Here is a 24296-nt window from a genome sequence, read left to right on the forward strand (position 1 = left end):
CTGAAGCGTTTTATACTGGGAGAAGGAATAATGAGATTAGTCAGTCTGATGTTTAATGATTTTCCAGGGGTAATCTACATTTTTTAAACCCAATAACTAATATGGTGTATAAGTCCTGTACTTCAACGCTTACAGGATGCCATCTACAATTCTTGTCTGTTATAATAACATTTATGCCTGAAGTTTCAGTGCCCCCTAGAGGCAAAACCACAAAACAGTCAGTTTCCTTCCAGTCAAACTTTATTCGTTATCTCAAAAAAAAGAAAAGACAGATTCTGTCCAAATGACAATTACACCGCACCTCCCCACCCTCCCTCTCCCACCCCAAGCAAACTAATCAACTCCCCCTAAATGTGGACTAATTGGAATATCTTTCAACTTGGTAAATAGACGGTGGCTTTCTCATCTTTCAGTGAAAGTCAGCCACAACCGAGAGCAGATGAATTAAGTACAGAAAAGTAATTGGGGTCCATAGTTTTCAGTGCATTACACAGCTCGGTGGTAAGACAATGAGCTTATGAAATTACAATTTAGCTCTATCTTTCAGAGTTAATCTCAAGGTCGTGACAGACCTTTTGTAGATATTCTCATTAATTTCACTTCTGTGGATGTGAGCCGTCTTAAATTAATGTCGTTAAAAAAAAAAGTCGTCACACACTTCATCTGACATTTGATTCAGAAAAACAAGCACACTTCTGAAAGACATATCCCAGAATACATCATTTACATCCGATTAGAAATGTTAATAAATTAATCAACTATCAGTTACATCCCCTCCCCCCAAACAAAAAAACATCTCTTCACACAGTACTCAAACCCCAAATTTCCAGCATCCTTATCGACCACCGCTTTCCTGAGCTAATGGAGAAACTGACATAAAGTCAATCTCGCACCACACTTAACAGCTTATAAAACACCATCAGGAGTGGAGAGCTTTACAGTAACTCGTGTGGGAGTTCTGCATTTAAGTGATATGACATGGCTGACAATGGTACAAAGCATTCATTAGCTTGTCTTTGGCTGTCTCTCAATCATAGTTAGCAGTTACAGAATCGGTGTACTGTTTGTGATGGCATCATAGGAGTCTATTCAGTTTGGGGGCTTCAAATGTATGGGGTTAAATAAAAGGTCAAAGATTTGGAGATTGAGAAATGACGTGGCTAATTATCAATTATTAATAATAATCGCTGAAACAATGTAACACAATGTCATTTGGACATTCTCAAATCTTTTCCACATCTTCACACGTTTACACAGATGAAACTCAAACTCTGGACTCTTATTTGATCCCCCAGAAACATTTTTAAAAAAATATCCTTAATACTGTGAGTTATTAGATCTTATTCACATTCTGTAGAAAATCCCCTTTGCGTCTGAAATGACCCGAATGCTAGTAGGCGAGAGACATAATGAATCCACGGTGCCTGGTAATCCTGAAGTGTTCAATGTTAAGACTGATACCAAAAGCATTCAAGTGCTTTCAAAACACACGTTAAATATTTGAGTTGACCTAGATAAATTACAAAGGTATAAAAATGGCTCAAATTCTATCACAAATATTAACATTTGCCTCAGGCGATGAGTGTTCTTGAAAACAGAGAAGACGTCCTAAAATAAAAAACAAAAAACAGAAACAAACTGTAAAATGTCATTTGTCAGTCCAGTGAATCTAAATGGCCGATGAGGTGGCGGTAATGCGCTTCGAGTGGTTCATTTTGGGCTTCACTTGGGGGCCAAAATCACATCTTAGCGAGCTAAATAGTTCACTTGCACCCACAATTAGCCACAGCCACTACAAACATTAAGAGGTTTATCTTTCCGACTAATAGCTGCTCTACGAGCTAACCTGCGGTGCTCCCTGAGGCTGTAACCACGAGTGCGAGTGGACTATTTAGTGTACAAAGATGTGTTCTGAGGTGAGCTGTGGTTGTGTTCTCATGTACGCCTGGCCTTCTGTCTCTTGGCCTGACGTTTGGCTTCATCTAGTGCAGCGCTGTCCCCGCTAGCTTGGGCCATGCTCCTCACTCCCTGGATACGATTCACCACCTGTAACAGGAGGGGGATTACCTGCAGAACAGGTCCCCAAATGGTATTAAAGAAATGCTTTTTGGATTAATAGTTTCTTACGTGAAATATTGAGAAAATCCCTGAAAGAAATTATGTGATTAACAAGAATTAATACATGGAGTACAAGTGCTGATTATACAACATTAAAACAGCAGGAAGCAGAACATTGTTTTTGATGTTATTCCAAATTTCAGGCTCGGGCATGATAAGGCCAAATTCCAGTGAGGTTTATTTCAACTAAATAGGTTCAGAAATTCAATAGTGGAGCAAGAAAAGCTCTGAAGCAGGTGGAGGTGGTCATGTACCTTCTCGTGGTTGTACGCTGCCAAGAGGAGCAGCAGAGTGAGGGGCAGAGCTATGTAGGAGCCCTGGGCAACATCCTGGTCAGGCACTTTACGCTGTGGAAATAAAAACAAGTGAACAAAACAACTCCAAGAGAAAAATCCCAATCGATACTGTTTGGATACAAAAATATGTCTCACTATTTTGAACCATGAAACGGGATATTCCCACAGAAATATTCTGCAAGTTGTACTTTGGGCAAAATGACAAAAAACCATGTGTATCTTACGGTGGGGTTGAAGGTGAGTGTGATGTGCTTGTGGTATCCGCTGGAGGTGAACGTGACCTGAGGCAGAGTGAAGTCGTACTGGGAGCGGGACAGCGTGGAGTACAGCATCAGCACATAGCTCTGGAGCAGGAAGAGGAAGGTGACTTTAAATCCAGCGACATGTCCTGGGTCACTGTTAAGTCTAAAGTGGACTATATATATATTCAGTGAGACAAGTGTGTTGACATTAAGGAGACTCTGAATAATGTAGACTAGAAAATTGGACTTTTCAGACTATTCAGCAGTTCGGGCTTCACAGCGTCCTTTTAGACCTAAGAGAAGAGTTACGGGCAGATACCTCTCCATCTCTGTCCAGAGGAGGGAAGTGGAAGAAGAGGGACTGTCCCAAAGAGACGCTGTGGATTGGGTTGTCGAGATTGTCACTCTTGTAGAGCTTCACCTGGACAAAGAAAGGAGAGAAAAGTTGCGCAACTGCAGAAATATATGCAAGTTCAATTTAAAAAAAAAAAAAAAAAAGGATCGCGAGCACAGAGATAAAAGTATCGAAGCAGTCGTACCGACAGCGTTGGGAGGTGTTCAGGGGATGTGTGGACGTTTCCGCTGAGATCAAACTGATTGATTTGCCTGAAGGCGATGATGTTGACTCCGTCAATGTCACTGCTGCCCACCTGAGAGGGAACACGGAGCTTAATGTACAGATACAACCATGGACTCTTAAAGAAAAGTGAACAGTGGATAAAGCTTTGTACAAGTCCTGCGTTGTGATAATAACAGAGAATTAAGTGGAATTAAGGCATTTCCTGCCTTGCCAGAGAGATTAGGGGGCCTGCACTTTTCAGACAAGCTAAAATTACAAACAGAGAGGTTTAAACTTGCAGCGGGATTACAGCTGCTTTTGTTCCGCGTATAGAAAAGGAGCCATGTGATAAGGCTGCTGATAAGTCACAATCACAGGGTTCCCACAGTTATTTTAACAATTCAATTACATTTCTTTTCCATACCCTCCTATCGAGCTTTCAGTCCCAGGCACATAGGGAGCTTTAAAACACACTATGACATTGAACATTTGTTACAGTTTGAACCTCTACTAAATCCAAAGTTCGTTCTTGACCTTGGAAACATAAATCTCAAAATAACGCTTTATTAGCTGTTCTGGAGCTTTCGATCACACCCTATGATATTCATCAGCAGATGGAGATTGTCATTGACAAAAATGAACTTTGCAAATCAGCTTTTAGGCAAACGTGGATGAGAAGATGTAACACGACCCCACCAAGCATTTCTTTGTTTTGTTTCATGTCCTTGTTTTGCTTAGATTTGGTCATTTTTGTTTTGGTTCATGTGCTTCTACCATGAGTAAATACGCCACATAATTAGACAGTTTCCCTTTTAGCTATTTTTATGATGAGAAGTTTGCACAGGGTGTTTTATTTTGAAAACGAGCCAGATTCTCTTTGCCGTTTGAGTGACTTCCGGCCAGCTCCATCTGCTATGTGCAGATCGACACGGCTGCTCGTGGCATCCATCAAAAATAGATCAGCCACGTATTTCTTGGCAGAGCAAAGAGCCGTTTATGCACCCGGAAATTCCACCGGGCACAGACGGCGGAATTTAGCTGCAAGAGTTTGAAAATATAAAAAACAATCTGCGATGTTGAGTAGGACTGCATTAAAATAACCGTAGACCTCTCTGACTGTTGACAGAGCACTACCAACACAGCAAAACACTGCTGGGCTGTCCACTCAGAAAGTTGAACCAACTTTCACTGCAACATGACGTCATCCAGCAAACTATTTCTAGTGTTTACCTCATGACCATCATGATAGTATTCGCTGTGAAAAGTCTTCAGAGTTGTAAAATCCTGTCTGTAAAAATTACAATTGATCGTGCAGTGTTTTGGTGTCCGATAACCTTTGATACACTCATCTGTTACTCCACCTGGAATTCCTGCATTGTGTTTCCGATACCTTAAACAGCACAGGTTTGCTTCTTACCTCTATAGCTCTGAGTTGTGGTAAGGCTCTCTCTATGTGGTCGTTGCCTTCGGCTCGCAGCTGAATTAGATATTTGCAACCCGGCTGCAAGGAAACACAACATTCATTAAGTCATAAAAGGTGAACAGTTAAAAAGGGTCACTACTTTTCATAGTGATCTAAGACAGAGCAGTGACCTGTACGCTGAGTTCACTGAAGTTTTAAACCCTCCAGTCTCATTTTAACGCGTTCTTAGCGTACTCACCAGCAGGCCCCTGAGTCTGAAGCGGCCCTCCTCATCAGTGACGGTGTCCTCGCTGTAGAGGCTACACTCGCCCTGTCCCACCGCCTCCACGGCAACATCCCTCTCTGCATCCCCACTCAGAGACTGCACCGCTCCGTAGCAGCTGAGGGAGACGTAACAAGAGCATGACACTGATCAGACTCACGTGTAATGTGGCGCTAGAAGTGATAAAAACTCGAGTGACATGCTAAACAGTAACATGGTACATTTGTATACCTGTACGCAGTCTTAATGCCGGTTATATCAATGCTGAGGTTCTGACCCTCCTCCACTGTGATCATCTGAGACGCCGGCTCAAAGCGGAACTCCTTCATCATGGGCTTGAAGTAGTACTGACCGGGACTCTGAGGAGAGAAAATCAGTCGTTATATCAAACGAACGTAGAAAAACACACACATTAACTACTTTTCTATCATTGAGGAAACTAACGACCCCTGAATAAGTGACACATTTTATATTACATTCAACAATAACAATTATAGGACAGAACAACTGATAAACTGTTCAATTAACCCAAGTATTGAACGCAGGAACTGCAGGAAGTTTGTGTCAAGTGGGTGGTTTGGAAGAATTTTGAGCAGAATATTGTTTTTCTGGTATTTTAAGCAGGTTTTTACACAATTCTCTGTCTTTTTAAAAGATCATACATAGTAAAATGTCTTTTTTTGGACAAATTCACTGATGACTTTTTTTTGTCCTATTAGAGAACGAAGGCTCTGTGATCATAGCTTGTGTTCAGATCTTCACTGTGCTACTTATTTATAGGTTTATGTCTTAAACAATAAGAGGTAAACAACCCATAAAATTTAGAAGGTCTAGAAACCCCATGAAGCTTTGGTGACCGCCTACCCGGGTGTCAGGATCCCCAGGTTCAAGTCAAAGTCCTCCTACAGTCAGCTTTACAGTGAACGGTTACACCACAGGAAGAACTTTACAACAGTGAAAGCAAATGAGCAAATTGCTGGATCCCTACCAGGTTATTAAAGGTGAGCAGACCAGTGTCGTGGGTCAACAGGTTGGAGCGAAACTGTCCTCCACTCAGAGACAAGAGGACACCTGACAGAGGGTGACCATCCTCTGATTTGATCTAAAGCACACAGGGAAAGAGAGGGAGAGTACAGGTTAGAGATCATGCCAATAACTAAGATTAATTGACTGTTTTCACATTATATTGTGTAGCTACATGAGTGTGCCAAGACTGTGGGTGAAATGGGAGGTAACAGATTAAACGCCTTTAGTCTTTCCAAAGTGAAAGCTTGTGTGTACTGAACGCCTGTTGTGATGACATCAAAACTAGCAGAGAAAAATCTTAAAATCATTGAGTCACGGCTCAGATTGTGAAAGTGTCGGTATAATCAGGCTGACAGCTGAGTTCTCTAATGTTCTATTCCAGAGAGGATTTTTAAAAAAAAAGGATGCTGTACAAAAGATTTTAAAAGCAATTTATCACACCGTCTGAAAGGGAAGAAACCAACACTGATTATTTGTGCTAGGATCTCATAGTCGCTGTAGATAATTGCAGACCTTTTTCACAAAGGCGACACACTGGCAGCACACAGCTGAGCAGAAAACGGCTTCACCTATCATCAGTGATCGTTTCTTTTAATTATATTTTGTGAAAACACACAGCAGAACTAACAACATTTCATATTCCCTTTAAACCATATAATTAGGGAAACTTGTAAATGTGAATACAGAATGGGTCAGCTAAGTAGATGTATATGTATATATATATATATATATATATATAAATAAAAAGACTGGCTGGTGAGTACAGGGATGTATGCTCTTCAGGTGTACCTTGAAAGTGACGCCAGCCAGAGCAAACGCCTTGAAATCTCCCTGGGTTCCCTCCACAGGACTCAGGACGAAACCTTCTTTACTGGCGCTGATGTCATACTGCCGGTCGCTGTGGAGCGGACCCACACTGATGGAAAGAGAGCCGTAAAAAGGTTAGAGGACTGTATGTTTCCAGGATTTTATACCATGTGTCACATGGTACTTTGACACTGACCTATACTAACCCCTAAAAAAGAATGACATACATAAAGAGAACAGAATTTATCCAACTCAAATTTAAAATAATGCTTGAATGATTAAACCTCTGAGTGAAAGGAGAGCACCATGACACATTAGTTGGTGTAGAGCGTTAATGTCACAAAATCAACATCTCCGTTTTCCATGCTGACATTTTAAAAGTTCACCCAAAACCATGTTCCTGTCTGTCTAAAAGTATTTTTTTGTTCAGGGCTCACGGCAACTGCTGAGAGACGCAACGCCCTCAGAGGTTCTTCCGGAGGTGAGAAAGTTCAAAGGAAAACTAACAGATCAATTTTGACACAGAAAACTGCATCCAAACAAAGTGTAGTTTTAGCATCAGTTATGTTAAAAAAAAAAAAGAAAAATAAGGTTGACGGATTTGGTCACTCTTCTTCATCTTATTTTTTATGTAAGATAATTATGCTCTTGGAGTCTTGGAGCTACAGTTCCCATAATGTTTTGGGATGTAAAACAGGAAGTATGCTGAGAGCAACAACCTATTTTTAGCCTGTACTTGTTTACAGTTGGGCAACGTTAAAAGTATGCCGAATTAGCCATTAGCCATTCCTGTGTGTAATGTATCCATCTGTGTGTACAGAGAAACATCACTCGATTACTTAAACTTGAAAAACAGTACCTGAAGATGAATATAAGGGTATCCTAACAATATTTTATTTTTGTTCTGCATGCTAAAAACATTTCCTTTTGTATATTCTGTTTTTAAGATGACTTTGTAACACCTGTCCAGGGACTTCAGATGAAAAATAGCCTCCTGGCTAACTCTGGGGCATTTACAACAATGTTTTATTAAATGTGCACTGCCCCTGTTAAATAAACCAACTAATAAATAAAAACATGATGATTCTCAGCCAAGTCCTGGAGTTACAAGTGGCCTCTTTCCTCTAAGTTTCTAAGTGGATTTCTAGAAGTTAATTTGCAAGATCACTTCAGAGATAATAACATCCTCAGAAAGCGGAAGTCACCCTGAATCGAAAAATGTATTGTGTCTGTGTGTTCACGTTTTGAGTTTTAACTGCTAGCGATGCTTCAAACTGCTTTCTACAGACTGCACATCTGTGTGACCACTGGACAAGAACAAACAGGCGAGCGGTAACAAACATTTCATGCACAGATGCGGCGCTTCATGAAAACGGAGCTCTCAGGCCTTTCGACAATGTTTACCCCACAAACTGGTTGATCTCTTGTACAGCTTGTGATTTAATTGTCCGTTTGGCTGACCAGCACTAACAGGGATTTGTTTTTAAACTCTCCGGGCTTGAACAGAAAATTACATTACTGCCAGTTTTAATTAGGACCTGCACATCACTGCTGTTTCTACATTTACTTCAGGGCTCGCGTAAATTTATGGACAGGCTCCTTGGTGTGTTAATGACTTGTTAAGACTCTTTTCATTTTTGCATGACAAAAATCTCTTTTTCACCTCCTGGTGTGGCAGGCTCTCTACCCTCTGGTTTATACGCACTTTATTTTTATCCCTCATGTAAAGTGCTGTTCTCTCATACCTGTATGCTCCCATCTCATTAGTGGCCACCGTTATGAGCGGTGTAGCAGCTCCTTTTTCGGTGATGGAGATCTCCACACCCTGTAGCTCTGGCGACACTTTGCCCTCCAGGAAGAGACCAGCACGCCCTGCGATATCCACGAGCCGACCCGGGCACGACTCTGTCGAGAGAGTGGAATTACTTCAGGTTCTCTGTGTTGCTACATAATTTACATAAAATATTATAAAGCACTCAAAGACTTGAGACGCAGCTATAATTGTTAGATGTGTGAAGACACCTACCTCCAGTGATAGTGGCCTCTACCTCTGGAGGGTAGAACAGCAGCTCTTTGGAGGAGGGTGTCACTGTGATCTTCTCCCCAGCCCTGTACAGTCACACAGCATATATTAAACTCACTGCATCATCACGTGGGTTCAAGACTAAACGAGACTTGGTGGTTATTATTAGCGCCTCTCGAGCAGAGAATAATAATAAAGCTGCAAAGGGGTTATTTGGGTTCCAGTCTTCTGGAGGTAAAAGTCCTGATCATCTTCTCTTCAGTTCTTCGATAGAAATTTAAAAGTTAAAGCCTGTGGACATAAAACTTTTCCTACAACTCCCCAAGGTGCGTTTAATGACCTCCAATCAGTGACTTTAAGATTCTGTTACGTGTGAAGCTAAAGACGAGTGGAGCTCAGCCCAATTTGCAACGCAAAAATCAAGGACCATAAACTGGAGAAAAGGAAAAAGAAGCAGTGCCGCTGACCTGGCCCAGTAGGAGAACTCATAATGGAAGGGGCCTGTCAGTTCATCAGCCTTCTCTTGGATTGGCGGGCTATCATCTCGGGCTCCTCCGTCCTCTTCAGCGGCACGGCGCTCTCGTTCCTGGCGACGCAGTTGTATCTCTTGCAGCTGCTGCTCCTGCCTCTGCTCCTCGAGGCTCCGCAGGGGGCCGAGAACGAGCGCCGGCTCACTCTCGATAGATGATCTGACCAATGGGGAGAGAGAGAAAGAGAAAACAAACAAACATTTAAGCTGGGTATGTTAAAAGGGCTGCTAACATTAGTAACGGAAAGCCACGATGAGTCTTCATTACTTTATGGTAACCGTGACGTCTAGGATCTTGTCGGTGGTGATGAGCCCGGTCATGTGATGCCGCACTGCAGTTAGCGTCAGGATACTGGGGGCCGAGCTGTTGGACACAGGTTAACAACGGTGACTTGGTTGAACTGGACACGGAGAACTATTTTAGACCAGAGATAAATGGACGCGGCATCTCATTACTTACGTGTCGTAGGTGTAGAAGTCCTGTTCAAACTGGTGGCAGGAGCGAGGGGTGACTTTGTAAACACCTGGACAAGCCATTGTTGGTTGATTAATTACTTTGCTCCAGTTTTATATTTAGGCAAGTCTGACACAGACCTTTTGGCTCAAAACACTACATTCTAAACTATGCACACGGGAACAGTTGGTACACAGATTTTTTTTATTTTCTAGATATGCTAATTCATACTATGTTTAGCTAATGAGAGGTCACTGGAATGAACTTCACCAGGCTTGGAGAGGCAGAAGCGGTTGACTCCCTTCGAGAGGTTGTACACGCCGACGTTCTCGGGTTTGCTGCCGTCTTGGAAGAACTCCTGCGCAGAAGAAACACGCTCAGTTTGAATTGAAATAACTACTGTGGACGTTTCACCACCTGCTACTACTACTAGAGAGGAACTAAATTACTGACCAGAGTAATGGCGTGGGAGAGGGAGCAGCGCAGAATGTAGCCGATCTGTCTGAACTCCACCCCCAAGACGTCAGAGTCCAGAACCTCCGCTTCCACGGACTTATGCTTCCAGCACCACTCCTCGTGAGAAATACTCACTGGCGTGTGTGAAGAAGGAGAAGAAGAACAAATAATGAACATATAGACTAAAAGGAACAGAAAGGAATGTTTGCCTGAAGGCTTAAATCTTGTCACGCCAGCCAAGGTTGCGACTTCCCCGCGGAAGATCTAATAATTATCTCATCTTTAAACAAACGCTTAAGAAAGTTAACTTCTCACACTGCCCGAGCCCGGCAACACTACAAAGCTGAGTAAACACGGCTCAGAGACGCTGTGTGTGCAGACAGCTTGCAGGCACACTAAACAGATTGTGTGTATTGAGCAGTGCGTGAGATGGATGCAGCACCAGAAGGTACAGAAACACTGACTGAATAATGGGAGCTTCCTGAAAGCTGCTGCTAAACACCAATTATGATCGAAAGCTGGTAATTACAAATTGATTTCCCCACAATGGTTGGAGAATAATTAGCGTGCTTTCTGAATAAAATGGAGGAATCCGTTTCTATATGACGTTTGGCTTGAGGTCATCCAGTCAAAACTTGCATGCTGACTTTGCAATTGTTTTTAAAAGTTGATTTAAACCTCTCAAGCCAGACAACCGCCACAGTGTGCAGTAACTAATCAACTGAAAATGTATTATTATCATTGCTATTATGAATGTGAGGGTGATACTGGTGTCGAGTCCTGACCTTTGTACTTCCCAGGTAAAACATTGTCAAAGGAGAAGCTGAGCGTGTCACCGCTGCCAGACAGAGCCACCGCCCTCCTCTCTCCTTGCCGACTCACTGGCTGCAGGGTTACTGACAGGTCGTCGCAGGACGCTGGAGGTCAATCAGAGGACACGAGGTCAGAGGATGTGAAAATATAAACAGAGACTGATGCATTCTGGAAACAAAATGAAGTGTTAATTACCCAGACAGTAGACTTTTCCAGAGACAGAAGCCATGAACTGGGTGAAAAGTAGGTCTGTGAGGGGCCGGTCCACAAGGGAGACCTCCAGGGCCTGAGGCTGCAGAGCCAGGCCTGCTTTCACCTCCGCTTCGGGGAGCGACACCTGGACGCAAGGAAATACAACCAAAGTCAACTCGTAGAGGGCACAAGTTTTTAAATTATATCACTATAGAAGCACTGAAAATAATTATATCTCTGGCAGCACAGCTTAAACCTAATGCTACAATTGTGTTGACTTTTCTGGGCTGCATCTGAATACTCATGAAGATTTTCTTAGTTTACGATAAGACTATAATCCTATGTTGTAGTTTGAAAAGACAAATATTGGAAATATGAGAAGAGTTGAAAGGGAAGCTTCTTGTCCATTTAATTACTAAGTGAAACTGTGGGCTAATAACACTTTGCTTACATGGACACTATAGTCTCCAGGTTTGGCCTGAAAGCAGAAGGCCCCCTGAGGATCGGATTCAATGGTCTTGCTGGAAGTCCTGTCTTGGTCCTGGTGTGACAGAGTGACCTTGTAGCGGCCCAGCTGCTTCATGCCCTCAGGCAGACGGCTGATGGAGATCTGGCCACACACGCTGAACCTGTGTGAGGACGACATGGGAACTCAGATCACGCTAGTCAGCGGTGCGGAAAAATGAAAAGCCAAGATGGGAGGCACTGAAGCAAACGCACCCTGCTGTGATGATGTCAGGGAGCTGGGGTGTGTTAGGGGCAATCTTCACTGTGATTGGCTCAAAGAACATGAGCTCCTTGCTGACACGGATGGTGTAGGTACCGGCTGTCATGTTCTCCAACCGGAATGAACCGTCTTCCTTGCTGAGGACTGTTAATAAGACAGCGGAGATGTGGAAAACATATGCCTTGAGCTTTTTGGTGCTTTTAAAAGACAGTAAGACTAAAATGTGGAGTCTTCTTTTCTGATTACCTTTGATCTGGTTGTTGAGGGACACTGTGGCATCGGGGACGCCCTCCCCGCCGACGCTGTTGAGGACTCGGCCCGTCACAGAGAAGCCCATGACACGGAAGATTGGCTGCATGCAAAGCAACAGAAACAGCGTTACATGTCAAAATATGGCGCCGTGCAGAAAATGTCTGACATTTGAATATAATTTGACTCTTTACCTCTAGTTTCAAACTGTTGTGTTCCACCTTGAAATTCATTCTAGACGGAGCAACGTCAAATGTGATGCGTTCTCCCCTGTAGAAAGGCACCTGGAGTTCACAAAGGCAGAATTAGAGCCAGAACAATATTATACATTTTTTATTATACAGTTAAAGCTGCAATGTTATGAAACCAAAGCCCATTTTTGATACCGTTTGTGGTCAGCACTCGTTTGCAATACCCATTCAGTGTATCAGCATTTAGTAATTGTCTATATAATGGTTTTTAGTGGTAGTGGCGGAGTCAGCCATTCTCAAACTGGTTTCAAATGTCCTACCGAAGTGTTGGGGGACAGGTAAGAGAAACACTCTGCAGTTGTGGTTCCAGCAATGATGCAATAGTCCTTCAACATGCTCATGTAGTACACACACACACATTTCTAATATCCTGTTTTTTGGGGTGACTTTGTAACATCCATCTAGGGAATCCAGATGAAAAATAGTCCCTTGGCTAACTCTGGCACATTTATAGAAATGTTTATTAATGTGTTCTGTCCCTGCTAAATAAACCAATAAATAAAAAAATCAAGTGAAATGTTTTGCATCCATCTGTGGGCATATCGATGTAAAAAAAAAAAAAAAAGAAAGAGAAAAAACAAATTGCTTACCTAAGCTGTATTCAGTTACTTTTGCTGCTTCACAATAAAAGCCACTATGAAAGCTTTTATTGTGAAGCAGCCACAGGAAAAGCTCTGTATTGGTAACAGAGCGAACCGCAAACACCAGGTACCCTCCTGTTTAATTTCTGACAAGGCTACCACTCAAGAAGTGTTCGATCACACTCGCTGTCACCGCAGTAACCACAGGTTACCATAAAGCTATAAGTGAGTGCAACTTTAAGAGAGGTTGGGAAATGGGGGACGGCCTTCAGAAATCTTACCACAGTGTACTCGCCGCTGGCCAGTGAGGGGAAGACAAAGGTCCCATCTTCCCTGGACAGAGCGCTGCACATGTAGACGAGGGAGCTGTCCCCAGAATCGGCCCCCTCCACTGGGGATGTGTTACAGCCACCGACGTCCTGGAAGCACACCAACAAATATGGAGCGATGTAACTTCAAAGTTCTGGGGTTATAATCCATACAGAATACCATGATGTGCCAGAAATACTGCTACAATGAAAGCTACAGAGTAACATACTGACTTGCAGGATAGAAGAGACAAGCCCGACATAGTCGTGATCTAGTTTGACTCCTTGCTGTTTCTAAAAATTGTAAAATAATGTTGGTTTACCTCTCGCTTGACTGTAGCTGAGTACAGTAGGAAGGTGACCTCTTTCATGGGCTCTCCATCACTACGGACCTCCCCTGAGACATCGTAACCTCCAACCACCAGATGGTCAGCGGCCGGGGCATTGGCATTTGAAACGTGCACCGAGGTAGTACTCTATAGGAAGATGGCAAAGGTCGCAGTGAGGGGTCGGAATAATGGCAGGAGCAGTGTGATTAGTTAGAAAGCTGCTAAGCTGACAGGGAAACCTTAATCAGCTGAGCAAGTACGTGAATCATTTTCTAGACTCCAGTGACACAGAATTTAAAAAAAGACCTCTGAGATGATGCATTCCTCACCCTATTAATGACACCGCTCAGATGGACAGCTGCCACATTGTGGTGCCCAGCAGTGTGTTAATACCAAAGTACGGGGAAAGAAAGTGAAGTCAAACACACAGGTCTAATCTGACTACAGCTTGAAATCATTAGTTACAAACGTGCTGAGCTGTCCCAACTCTGCCCTGAAAGCTTTAATCCATCTTTCTAAAATCATCATTAAGGGGTGGCTCTATTTATATTCTGAGCTAAATCGGTTATTACTAATGACTAATGCACTTTTCTTTTTTTTTTTTTACATGATTTAGTGCATACATAGTTTGTTTTCAGGTCTCTCTTGCAAATGAAATTATGATTTAGATGAGCTCTCGTGAATAAATTGCTAATTAACTATCTGTTTGGGGAATCACAGATAGGAAAGAAAAATGCGACCATGACAACAATATCTTAAAAAGTCATTTGCTGTTGTTGAAGCCGGAGCTAAAGTGTCTCATGATTAATGACTACATTAAAATAAATAGAAAACGTCTTAATGGTCTTAACTCTCTCTTAAAAAACAGAATTAAAATATTTTCCACGATATGTTTGGGTCACAAAAACTACTTAAACTTCCCCTGAAGTGTCACCTGTTGAATTGGTAAACGACTGCGAAGAATGAATGCACCAACCTGCTCCAGAGTCCAGGAGGGATGGGAAGCTGTGATGTCATAATTTCCAGGGAGTACTTTTAAAAACGTATACCTGTGTTAGGAGGAGCAAAACCGTTAAAGACACGAGTTAACTGTAGAGACGGCCGTGTAAAAAAACATACAGACAGGTGGGAGTCACTTACTTCCCTCCAGGCTGTGTGACCACACTCTGGAGTTTCTCCTCTGTTCCCACTCGGCTGAGTTTGACTTCTACTCCAGCCGGACCCAGGACATGGCCTTTACTCAGAACCTGAACAATGCACAGCACATTACACATTAACTAAAGACTGAATTCATTCTACAAACCTTTCTCAGAAAAATCCCAAAGAAGGTGCAACCAAAATGTTTTCTGTTGCACAGATAAGAACTGGATACTTATCCACACATATAAAAACAACAGTGATGTAACTGCGAGGAGCTGAACCTCATACTGTTGTACACCTGAGCATTTTTCTTTTATTTACAATGTGTAAATCTGTAAGGCCGCTTGATCTAAGCTTTTTACCCCTTTTAGGAATAAGACAAGAAACCGTCGACACTTCTCACCGTTCCTGAGACCGAGAAGCCGGTGAAAACAAAGTTGATGTCTTCTTCTTTTGTACAGATGTCACTCACTCCATCCACGTGGAGGTCGACGCTTGTCGGCTCTGACGAGAGTTAAAAGAAGAAAGAAAAAAAACATCAGAGACCAAAAGACACAGACGCACGTACATCATCTTTGCATTTGACTGACGGTAGACAATCTTACCAAAGCTCCATCCAAGAGGAGGCTCGATCTTCAAAACAAAGTCCCCCTGTGTAAAAGAGACACGTGTGCAGATTACAATAAATAAAGTGAATAAAAAGGTGAGATCACTCAGAGGAGTGACTGTCAGACCTTGTCATAGAGAGGGATCATGAAGTAGCCGTTGATCGGAGCACAATCCGTCTGATACTTCAAGGAGCCTTGTTTGGTGTACAGCTTAATCTGCGCAGGACACAAAACACACATGTAATTCAGTCAACATGTCGGTTATTACTAAACCTGAAATACTGTGACATGAGTTCAGTCTCTTGTTGCTTCAAAGCTGTGCCAGCTGTCATCATTGAACAGGAAAGCCTATCTGTTCGCGTTAATTTAACTAATTAGCCAAATGGCTAATCCCATGAAGAAGCCTGTGAAGGAGCAGGGATTAGGACCGATGGCTTCCTCTTTGAGACAGGTTTTAGGTTTAAGAGACAAACGTGTGGCACAAATAAAATAAACATAAAAAAACAAGTTGAACGGGAAGAGCTAACTGAAGCAGCTAACGGTTAACGGTTAACTGCCAACAGGAAACACCGACATTAGCGAAGCGACGCTCGGCTAATTTAACGACAAACTATATTTATTGCTCTAATATAAGCTTGGAAGCAACAGAGAGACAATTTTAAGTTAAAGTCGACCGCCGTCGTGATAACTTCATTCAAACTGTCCCTCCGCCTCAGCTATAACCTTTATCTTACTGCGATAAACTGTCAGCTAGCCGCTAGCGAGCTAGCCGGGACGTTTGCCCTCTCACCTCGATCACAGAGTAATTTATCTCCACGTCCGATTTCACGAATCCTCCGCACGCCACCACGATGTCATCGGAGGACACGGTCAGAAACTGAGAATAGGTGATACAGAGTAACACCCAAAGGGCTCCCATGTCGGCCCGGATCGTAATTCTCAACATTTTCGGCTGAGTGATGTCTCGCTGAGCCGAGCAAACAGCACGCTGCCTCCGGTTCCGTACCAGCTGAGCTGCTGTCAACCAGCGAGGGCAGCGCCGGGGACAGCGAGCTCTGCTGGACCGGAGGTGGAATAAACTTCACACTAATGATCAAGCTTTATTTGACAGAGACAGCTGAAGACTGACAGGAGTGTGGAGATAGATGAGGAGTGACATGCAGCAAAGGGCCACAGGTCGGATTCAAACCCTGGGCCGGATGCTCTGCAAACTGAACCCAACACCCCTGATGATGAGGGGAGAATGAAATAAAATGACAAAACAGAGATTTATGTGACAAATTTCAATATTTATTTCCCATGTAAACAGTTAAACGTTAAAGGCAGTCACCGCAGTCATATAAAAGGCATCATAACAAAAAAAACATTTCATCCCAGAATAATGTTTGAGACATTATTCACAGTTCCAACAACCCATCATCCAAAAGTTATTTATTGAATCTGCATGAGCTAAGAATAATGCCAATAACTTAATGTCTGTTGATCTAACAATGGAGACTGGTTGCTTTCCCCACTCCTTTTTTGTTCTACTAAAAACAAAGAGAATTAAGAATCTTGGGATTGTTGTATCATTTGGTTCGATATTAAATATTGAAGAAAATGGTTCTGAAATTAAATTTTAATATGTATATTCGTATAATTCAAGATGTATTGCAGGATACAGCGTGGTGTTCACAAAGTTGGAATACTCTTTTCTCATTAATAGTATTTAAGAAACTTATACTCAAACACTAGAAACCCACACACAGAGGGAATGTGGATACAATACCACACTGGAGAAACATTATGACTACTTTTTGTTCTTGTTCTGACCACACTGGAGAAACATTATGACTACTTTTTGTTCTTGTTCTGTGGGACTTTGATGCAGGAGGTATATACGATCAAGGCTGCATATACTGGCAAATCTAAATAAAATCCCAAAAAATAAAAAATAAAATAATAATAATAATAATAATAATTATAATAATAATACAAAACAGTCACAATGAAGTTAAAAAGAAAATGTATACAGTTTTGGAATGTGTTTTGCATTATTATGCAACCTCAGAGTGTTTAATCATAATCAAAGATGCACAATGAACACATCATACTGTTATAAAAGTAAGAAAACATTTGTGTTAATACATTTAAAGTGCCTAAAATTCAAAGAGTTTTTTTAAACTACAGTGGTCAGAGTAAATTGAGTCCTTCTCAGAAGGAAAGGATGACAGTAGGGAAACACGGCATGAATACATCAAACCGACAATGACTCTAAAGGTTTAAAAACGCTTCAACATTGTGGCTTCTTAATAAACAGATTGTCAACAAAAGAACACTGAGTAGACGAGATGTGTTAATGAAAGCAGGCCCAGAGAAACGCCCAAGTTGTAGTGTTTTCACAATAATAATAAAAAAGACATAAGATATTAATTCAGTTTTTTTTGCACTACAGGCCATCTGTTCAGTCTTGTTTCTGTAATTCCAATCTGTTGCCTCACACATGTGTGGAGGAGTCAGGATGTGGGTGTGCCAGGAACACACCTTCATCAAAATTGTTGGAGAAGCTGGTGTGGTAGCTGGGGCTGCGGCCGCTGCCGCTTCTGCTGCTGGGGGGTTGGGATTTGGACACTGGGGATTTGATGGGTAAGGACATCTGAGCCTGACACAGCTTTTGGATCAAAAAATGCTTGTCTCGACCCTCCTAAAAGGGAACAAAAATGATACAAGGATATTAGGAGCCCCGTTTTCAATGATGATCAAGCATGTGAGAAGAGAGATAGAATAGATCAAACGAAGGCATCAACTTTTGATTAACCTTACCGTGGCTAGCTGCTCCCTTAGCTGCTTAATGACTCTCTTGTGAGCTCCGGCTAGCGCGATCATGTAAAACATGGCCAAACTGCAGGGAGCGACAGAAAAGTTTAAAGATTACAACCAAAAGGGTGCAAAGGCAACTTGATACAAACAAATTTTGCAATGATCATCAATGCTCAAACACCGGACAGAAACACGTACCATGTAACTACAAAGAAGGAGACAGCGAAGGCCTCTGATGAGAGACCGAAGAGGAATCTTCGGGCTGTTTCGGGTAGCTGGGATACTGTAGTTGGCAACACCTCCCAAGAGGTGTTATAATTAACAAATGGTCCACAGGCGTGGGAGCAGTTTATTCTGTTTGACAAGGAATGTGTCAATGAGTATATATGCCAGGAGAAACATGTAGCTCAATGCAGAGCCAAAAAAAACGACACACAGTCCACCCTCCATCTATATTAAAACTGAAACTGAGACAAATATTGACTTCTAATGTCAATTCGGCACTCAGAGTTCTATTAAAGCTGCAGAGAAGCAGATGTGTGATGAGCTAACAGGCTGAATCAACAGGACATTACTCACTGCGCTACACTAACGCTGACAGGCAGACAGGCCAGAGCCAGGCCTATGAGCAGCACAGCCAGGAAGAAGAAGTTGGAGCTGGAGGCTCTGAACGGACGCGTGGCTGGACGACAGTTGTTCACCAATGAGACCTGTAAACAAGCAGCAGAAAGGAAACATCAGAAACCTACTTTGTCTTTAAGTTTGACCCACAAAGGGAGAAAAAAACCCCACCATGTAAGAAAAGTATCACCTTCTTGATATAGAAGATAAAGAAGTATTTAATAGTGCAGATGGCAGGCAGCATCGGGCTGTAGAACGTGCCGATCCAGCAGATGGTCTGACCGTAGACGATCTCTAGCACGTTCTGAGGAATAGCAAACTCCTGCTGGCCCCACCACTTAGCCAGGCCACAGTCACAGTGCTTCACTATCAGCCTGAGGAGTACGCAGCAACACAAGGACACTGTTACAAATGACTAAAGAACACATTTCCACCCAAAAATATTAACAGAAGAAAGGCTAGGAAACTGAAGAAGAATTTCAAGAATTCAAATACATGTGAAATTGGCTTTGAAAAAAATCTGGAAACATAGCGATAATATTTTTATAAAAGGTTTATGTCTTAAAAAGCAATAAGACAATCACATTATCTATAAAAGTAGACTATTAGACGTTTTAAAAACTCTATTCAGATGTTTTTTTTGAGGACTTACTTTCTTGGAAACTCCACAAAGATGGTGACTGCGACAATGATGATGAAGTCAAAGATGGTGAGTTTGTACATCTCCTGGCCCACACGGGTCTCCCAACACTGTGGACAACAACAAACAGAGGGACGAATATAAATATATACGTAGATTTTATCACCATGGAGGGAGGCAGTTCCACCACATGGTTATTAAACTGAATACCTAGATAATAGCGGTGGATTGATTCATCAGCACTGATGGGACATTTTAAAAACTATTGTTATCAGAGGATGAACCTGAGAGGGATGCTCAGTTATCTTGCAAACCCCTGCAGTGAGGCAAAAAGTCCATAATTGTTAGTGGGATTTAGGAGGTAAAACTCGAGAGTTGTCACTAAGCTTATATAACACAAGAGTGTATATGTAATAAGAGGAGATGTCACTTCCAAACTACAACTATAAATCATTATTATATCCGCCTTTAGAAATCTGCTATCAGTTGACCTGCCTTAGTCACTACCCAAATGAGTGATAAAGAGCTGTGCTCACTTACCACTAAAAGGCATTTTATCAGGACCAAATAATATCAAATTTACAAACGCTTAGTTTTAGGAAATCATTAAGCACTGAGCATAAAAGCATGTCGACATGGAGAGGGAAATGACTCACAGAGTAAAGTAATTCGTTATAGCCGCAGATGCAGGGTCCATCATCACATGTGGTGATCTGAGACCAGAGAGTGAAGAGCAAAACCCCAATACTGGTCAACCGCATGAAGACACACCTGTGAAGACAAGATGGAGGAACAAGAAAGAGAAAGAAGGAAAGTCATTTGAAACATGGACATTCAGCCGTGAGGTGTTATTGGCCTTTGCTGAGTTTACTTTTTCCCGACAGTGTGCCTCCTAATGCAAATACCCGTCAAGTTCAACATGAGACAAAGGTCGAGGAGGTGGAAGTTTGTTGTACCTCATGAGAGTGAAGCGGATCTCGAAGGCAGGCGAGTAGTCCTCATAATTGATGATTACGGAGAAGAGAAGAGGGGTGATGAAGTTGGCCAGGGTGATGACAATTGAGGGTAGATACTCGTAGATGAGATCCACAATGAAATTCTCCTGCAACCAAGCAGCAACGAGTGTCACTGAAAATGTGATACTCTGGGCAGTGTCTTGCAGTGGACAGAAGGATAATAACTAAAAAGGTATCAGCATCTTTTCATCACCTTTATCTTATCCACTTGAGCTTCTTGGGAGAAGATGGTGGCTATATAAATGCTGTAGAAGCAGCCGGCCAGAACGCCGATGACAAAGAGGTTGAGGATGAGGCGGATGAGGTAAATGCGACACTTCTCTTTGCGGGTGCGATCTGCTATTTTCTGTTTGATCCTCTCCTCCTCCAAATCCGTCTGGGGAGATAAGAATGTGTAACTTTAGAATGAGGCAGGTACATGTTCGATGGATACACAGATTAAAACATTTTCAACGAAAATATTACTTTGATCTGCACAACTGAGAAGAGCATTTCGAAAAGAAGCGCTCCACTAACCCTGAGCTCGTAGAGTAAACTGCTTCTCTTCAGCTTCGCAGCGTTCTCGTTGGTGATGCAGAAGTCCCAGCCGGCAAAAATCTTGTTGCAAAAGCTCTGAAAACGATCCTCGTCCTGAACCAGGCTACGTTTGAATCCAGTGGCGGACCTTTAAAAGAAAAGCTCATAAGAAACTGGTCTGTCAAATAATTTCATTCCCAGAGATTTTGTCCTTTCGGTACCTTTTAACGATCCAGATGAGACTGAGGAACAGGTAGGCTACAGTGACCAGCAGGTAAGCCAGCGGCAGGTTGTAAGTGATGTTTGGAAAGTGTATTTTGTCCACCTTGTAGTAGCCGTAGAAAAGGTAGGTCTGCTCTAGGAAGCCCTGCAGGTTGAACATAAATGGTGAGTGAAGGAAGGAAATGCAAACTCTGTCTGTTTTTTTCCAGAGACCATTAAATGATAAGAAAAAGAAAGGACTCACTCCACCAGAGAGCAGATCAGTAATGTGCTCATGGAAGATGACCAAACCACGACGGGCGCTGCTTGGATAGTTAGTGCACGCACCTCCTGTAGTGAAACACAGTGGAGTATCAGCTTAGGAGCGTTTTATGCTCTATAACAGGATACGACTTTGCCTTCCTGTCAGACAGGCTCTCTTTTTGCCACTAACCACAGAACTTCCATATTTTGACACAGAACAACTGTTCCACACACTGTAATACACCACGGGTCAGCTGTTTAAATCAGAATCACAGCGGCACAGCCAGGAAAATGTTTAAAAAAAGACGAAGTTCAATTTCAGTCAGATTGCAGTCGCAACTTTCTGACCGAAACAGCTGATCTGGGGCGTAATACAGTGCACAACATAACTGGAGATTCTACAGTTAGTACCAAAAGAAAGCTGCCTGATGGCGAGGTAAAGGTGTGAAAATATTTTTAATAAAACGTACATTTGGCTAAAATACATTTTTCTGCTGACCCTGTCCACAGCAGTGCATCGAACTCAAAAAAATCACTTTGATTTATGCTCCTCTCTTACCGTCATTCAGATTGTAGGTGATATTTCCCGAAGCATGGGGGGCAATGATGATGGGTAACATGACGAAGCTAAACATGAGCAGAAAGATGATCAAGTTGAGCATGACCAGGAAGCGCAGGAAGGAGAAGTAAGACAGGATCCCTGTGCCAAACATCCCTGTTGAATGCAAAGGAGAGGGGGGGGGGGTTAAGTTTGGAACAACGATTGGTAAACTTTCTGTTCGAGCCAAACTCTATTTACTCATGTCAGCCATCCTGAATAGAAATCAATAAATGTCAGAGGCTGAGGATTTAGTGTTCATCTCTCACCCTCTATCAGGTGGATGTCTCCCCTCCAGAGCTTCATGGAGCTCAGCCACTCTTGGCCATCCTCCTTCAGCCTCCTCAGATTCCTGCGGGTGCGTTGCCTCAATTGGCTCCAACTGCTGAGCTCTCGAGCCTCCGCCATGCGCTGCGTACTAACAGGTCAAACACATTCATTGTTGATACTTTACACTATATGGATCCTTTTAAAGATTAGCAGATAGTTTTTTTAAAAATATTTCGCCAATGAATATTCAACAGATCTGTAATTTCCTACTTGTGTCTGCGTTTCTCAGCCATGGGCTTGGCTAGTTCCTGGATGGGCTTCTGTTCCGTCTGACCCTTGTGTTTCTCCTCTTGTCTGCTGACTGTGCTTACGCCCCATTTCCCGCTGCCGGAGGAGCCGAGTCGCCCTCTGGAGCTGTTTCTTCGTTTGGTGCCAGCAGTGGACGACTTCCTGCGGTACAGCAGGGACTGGTAGCTAGGAAGCTGGTCCAACAGTGGGTTACTGCTGCCTCTTCCACTGCGATCAGTGAAGAAGACTAAAGAAAGAGGTGAAGAAATGAATTGCAATAACCTTGCACACACTGGACTGAAGTTAAATACTAGATGTAGTAACAGATAAAGAAAACTGGACAAGACAAGAAATTAAAAAAATCAAATCTGAGGGCAGTTCAAATCCGATATTTTTAGCATGTTGATTACACTGTGGTCAAAATAAAGATTAAAATGATAATTATCAATAAATAGTTCCATGCCCTTGGAAAACATCTTTTTTCCATCTCTGTCATACAATTTCTAGAAATGACCAATGAAAACAAACAATATACTAAACAAATGAATACAAACGGCATGTAGCACAGTTAAGAAGGTAAGTTGATTCTACATTTTAAATTATTATCATTATCATTATTATTATTGTTATATTGGATACATTTCTGTGTAACAAACACTGGGTGAAATGACTGCCATCAGTCAATCACAGGAGTGGATTTGATTACTGTAAAAAGAAGAAATGTCAGTCTTTAAAATGATGAAGACTCTGTGGCTCTCTGACTGGACCTATACCTGTCACAAAGTTAAAACATCAGCAGGGTGAGCTGATGTTTGTGTTTGTAAGGCGAGCAACAAACCCAGTCAGAGGCTATTTCAGTGTCTCTTGTTGTTTTTACCCAGCGGCTCACAGACAAAGCTAACCAAAGAGCAGACTCAGCAGAGAAAAACTGCAAACAGAAAAGTATTGATACATTACAGAGAGTCAGACCAACACCTCCACAAACACTGTAACACTTCTTCCAAAGGCTGTCTCTTATCAAACAGGTCAAAGTCATCAGCCTGTCGTTTGTTTGTCGATATTTTATCCAAGTTTGAGGCTAGCGTTATTAGCCGGTTAGCTCCCAGCCGAAGTAAGTTTTAATGAAGTCATTAGCAGCTGCAGAGACGAGTATCGGCTTTACCTGAGTCGACCTCCATTGTTGCTCTTTTGTGCTATTATCAATATGACAGTATATTGTGTAATAATACTATGAGCCAACAACAACCCGAGCAGACTCGTCAACAGGGAGTTGACGCTCCTCCGTCAGGGAGACAGCGTCGTTTTTCCCGGAGACAACTTCCTGAATGTGGATGCAGCAGCGGCTCCCACCTCCACCTCCACCCACACTGCCCCACCTGAGCTCACTGTGTCTGTGTTTATTATTATTTAATTACGTCGTTTTAGTTCATTTTAAGGCAATTATATTATTTTAAGTCATTTTATTTTACCTGTTCCTCATTTAACAGACTTTGTTTCACAGCAGCCATTTTGCCATGAAACAGTATGGTCAACACAGGCTCTGCTACTCATTAGTATCATTGATAACACCTGAGTTTATATTATTAGACATGACATGGCTTCTGTTCTGTTTTACTGGTTTTAAAATACTGGTATTTACAATAATTAGATATTTATAAACATTTCATTTCTATTGATTTATGTATTTCAT

General features: G+C 42.3%; 1 protein-coding gene across 1 annotated transcript; it reads right to left on the minus strand.

Annotated features, from left to right (window-relative positions):
• Positions 1 to 222: 222 nt before the first annotated feature.
• Positions 223 to 23941, minus strand: nomo (nodal modulator). The gene is given in 49 exon segments (XM_027282852.1): positions 223 to 2067; positions 2373 to 2465; positions 2639 to 2758; positions 2976 to 3077; positions 3196 to 3306; positions 4633 to 4716; positions 4877 to 5018; positions 5132 to 5259; positions 5889 to 6002; positions 6716 to 6842; positions 8479 to 8638; positions 8760 to 8842; positions 9224 to 9445; positions 9554 to 9649; positions 9746 to 9809; positions 10010 to 10097; positions 10193 to 10329; positions 10981 to 11112; positions 11204 to 11345; positions 11652 to 11829; positions 11921 to 12071; positions 12174 to 12279; positions 12371 to 12460; positions 13290 to 13427; positions 13640 to 13792; positions 14622 to 14694; positions 14786 to 14892; positions 15189 to 15289; positions 15391 to 15436; positions 15520 to 15609; positions 16184 to 16342; positions 16344 to 16373; positions 16375 to 16410; positions 17876 to 18076; positions 18196 to 18274; positions 18391 to 18546; positions 18772 to 18902; positions 19004 to 19187; positions 19466 to 19563; positions 20110 to 20224; positions 20410 to 20555; positions 20663 to 20845; positions 20986 to 21133; positions 21207 to 21352; positions 21452 to 21537; positions 22010 to 22165; positions 22318 to 22466; positions 22589 to 22853; positions 23769 to 23941. Coding segments are annotated over 49 exon segments (5994 nt in total). The 5' UTR covers positions 23785 to 23941; the 3' UTR covers positions 223 to 1935.
• Positions 23942 to 24296: the final 355 nt, after the last annotated feature.

The sequence above is a fragment of the Larimichthys crocea genome, chromosome X (assembly GCF_000972845.2).
Source record: "Larimichthys crocea isolate SSNF chromosome X, L_crocea_2.0, whole genome shotgun sequence".
Taxonomy (NCBI): Eukaryota; Metazoa; Chordata; class Actinopteri; family Sciaenidae; genus Larimichthys; species Larimichthys crocea.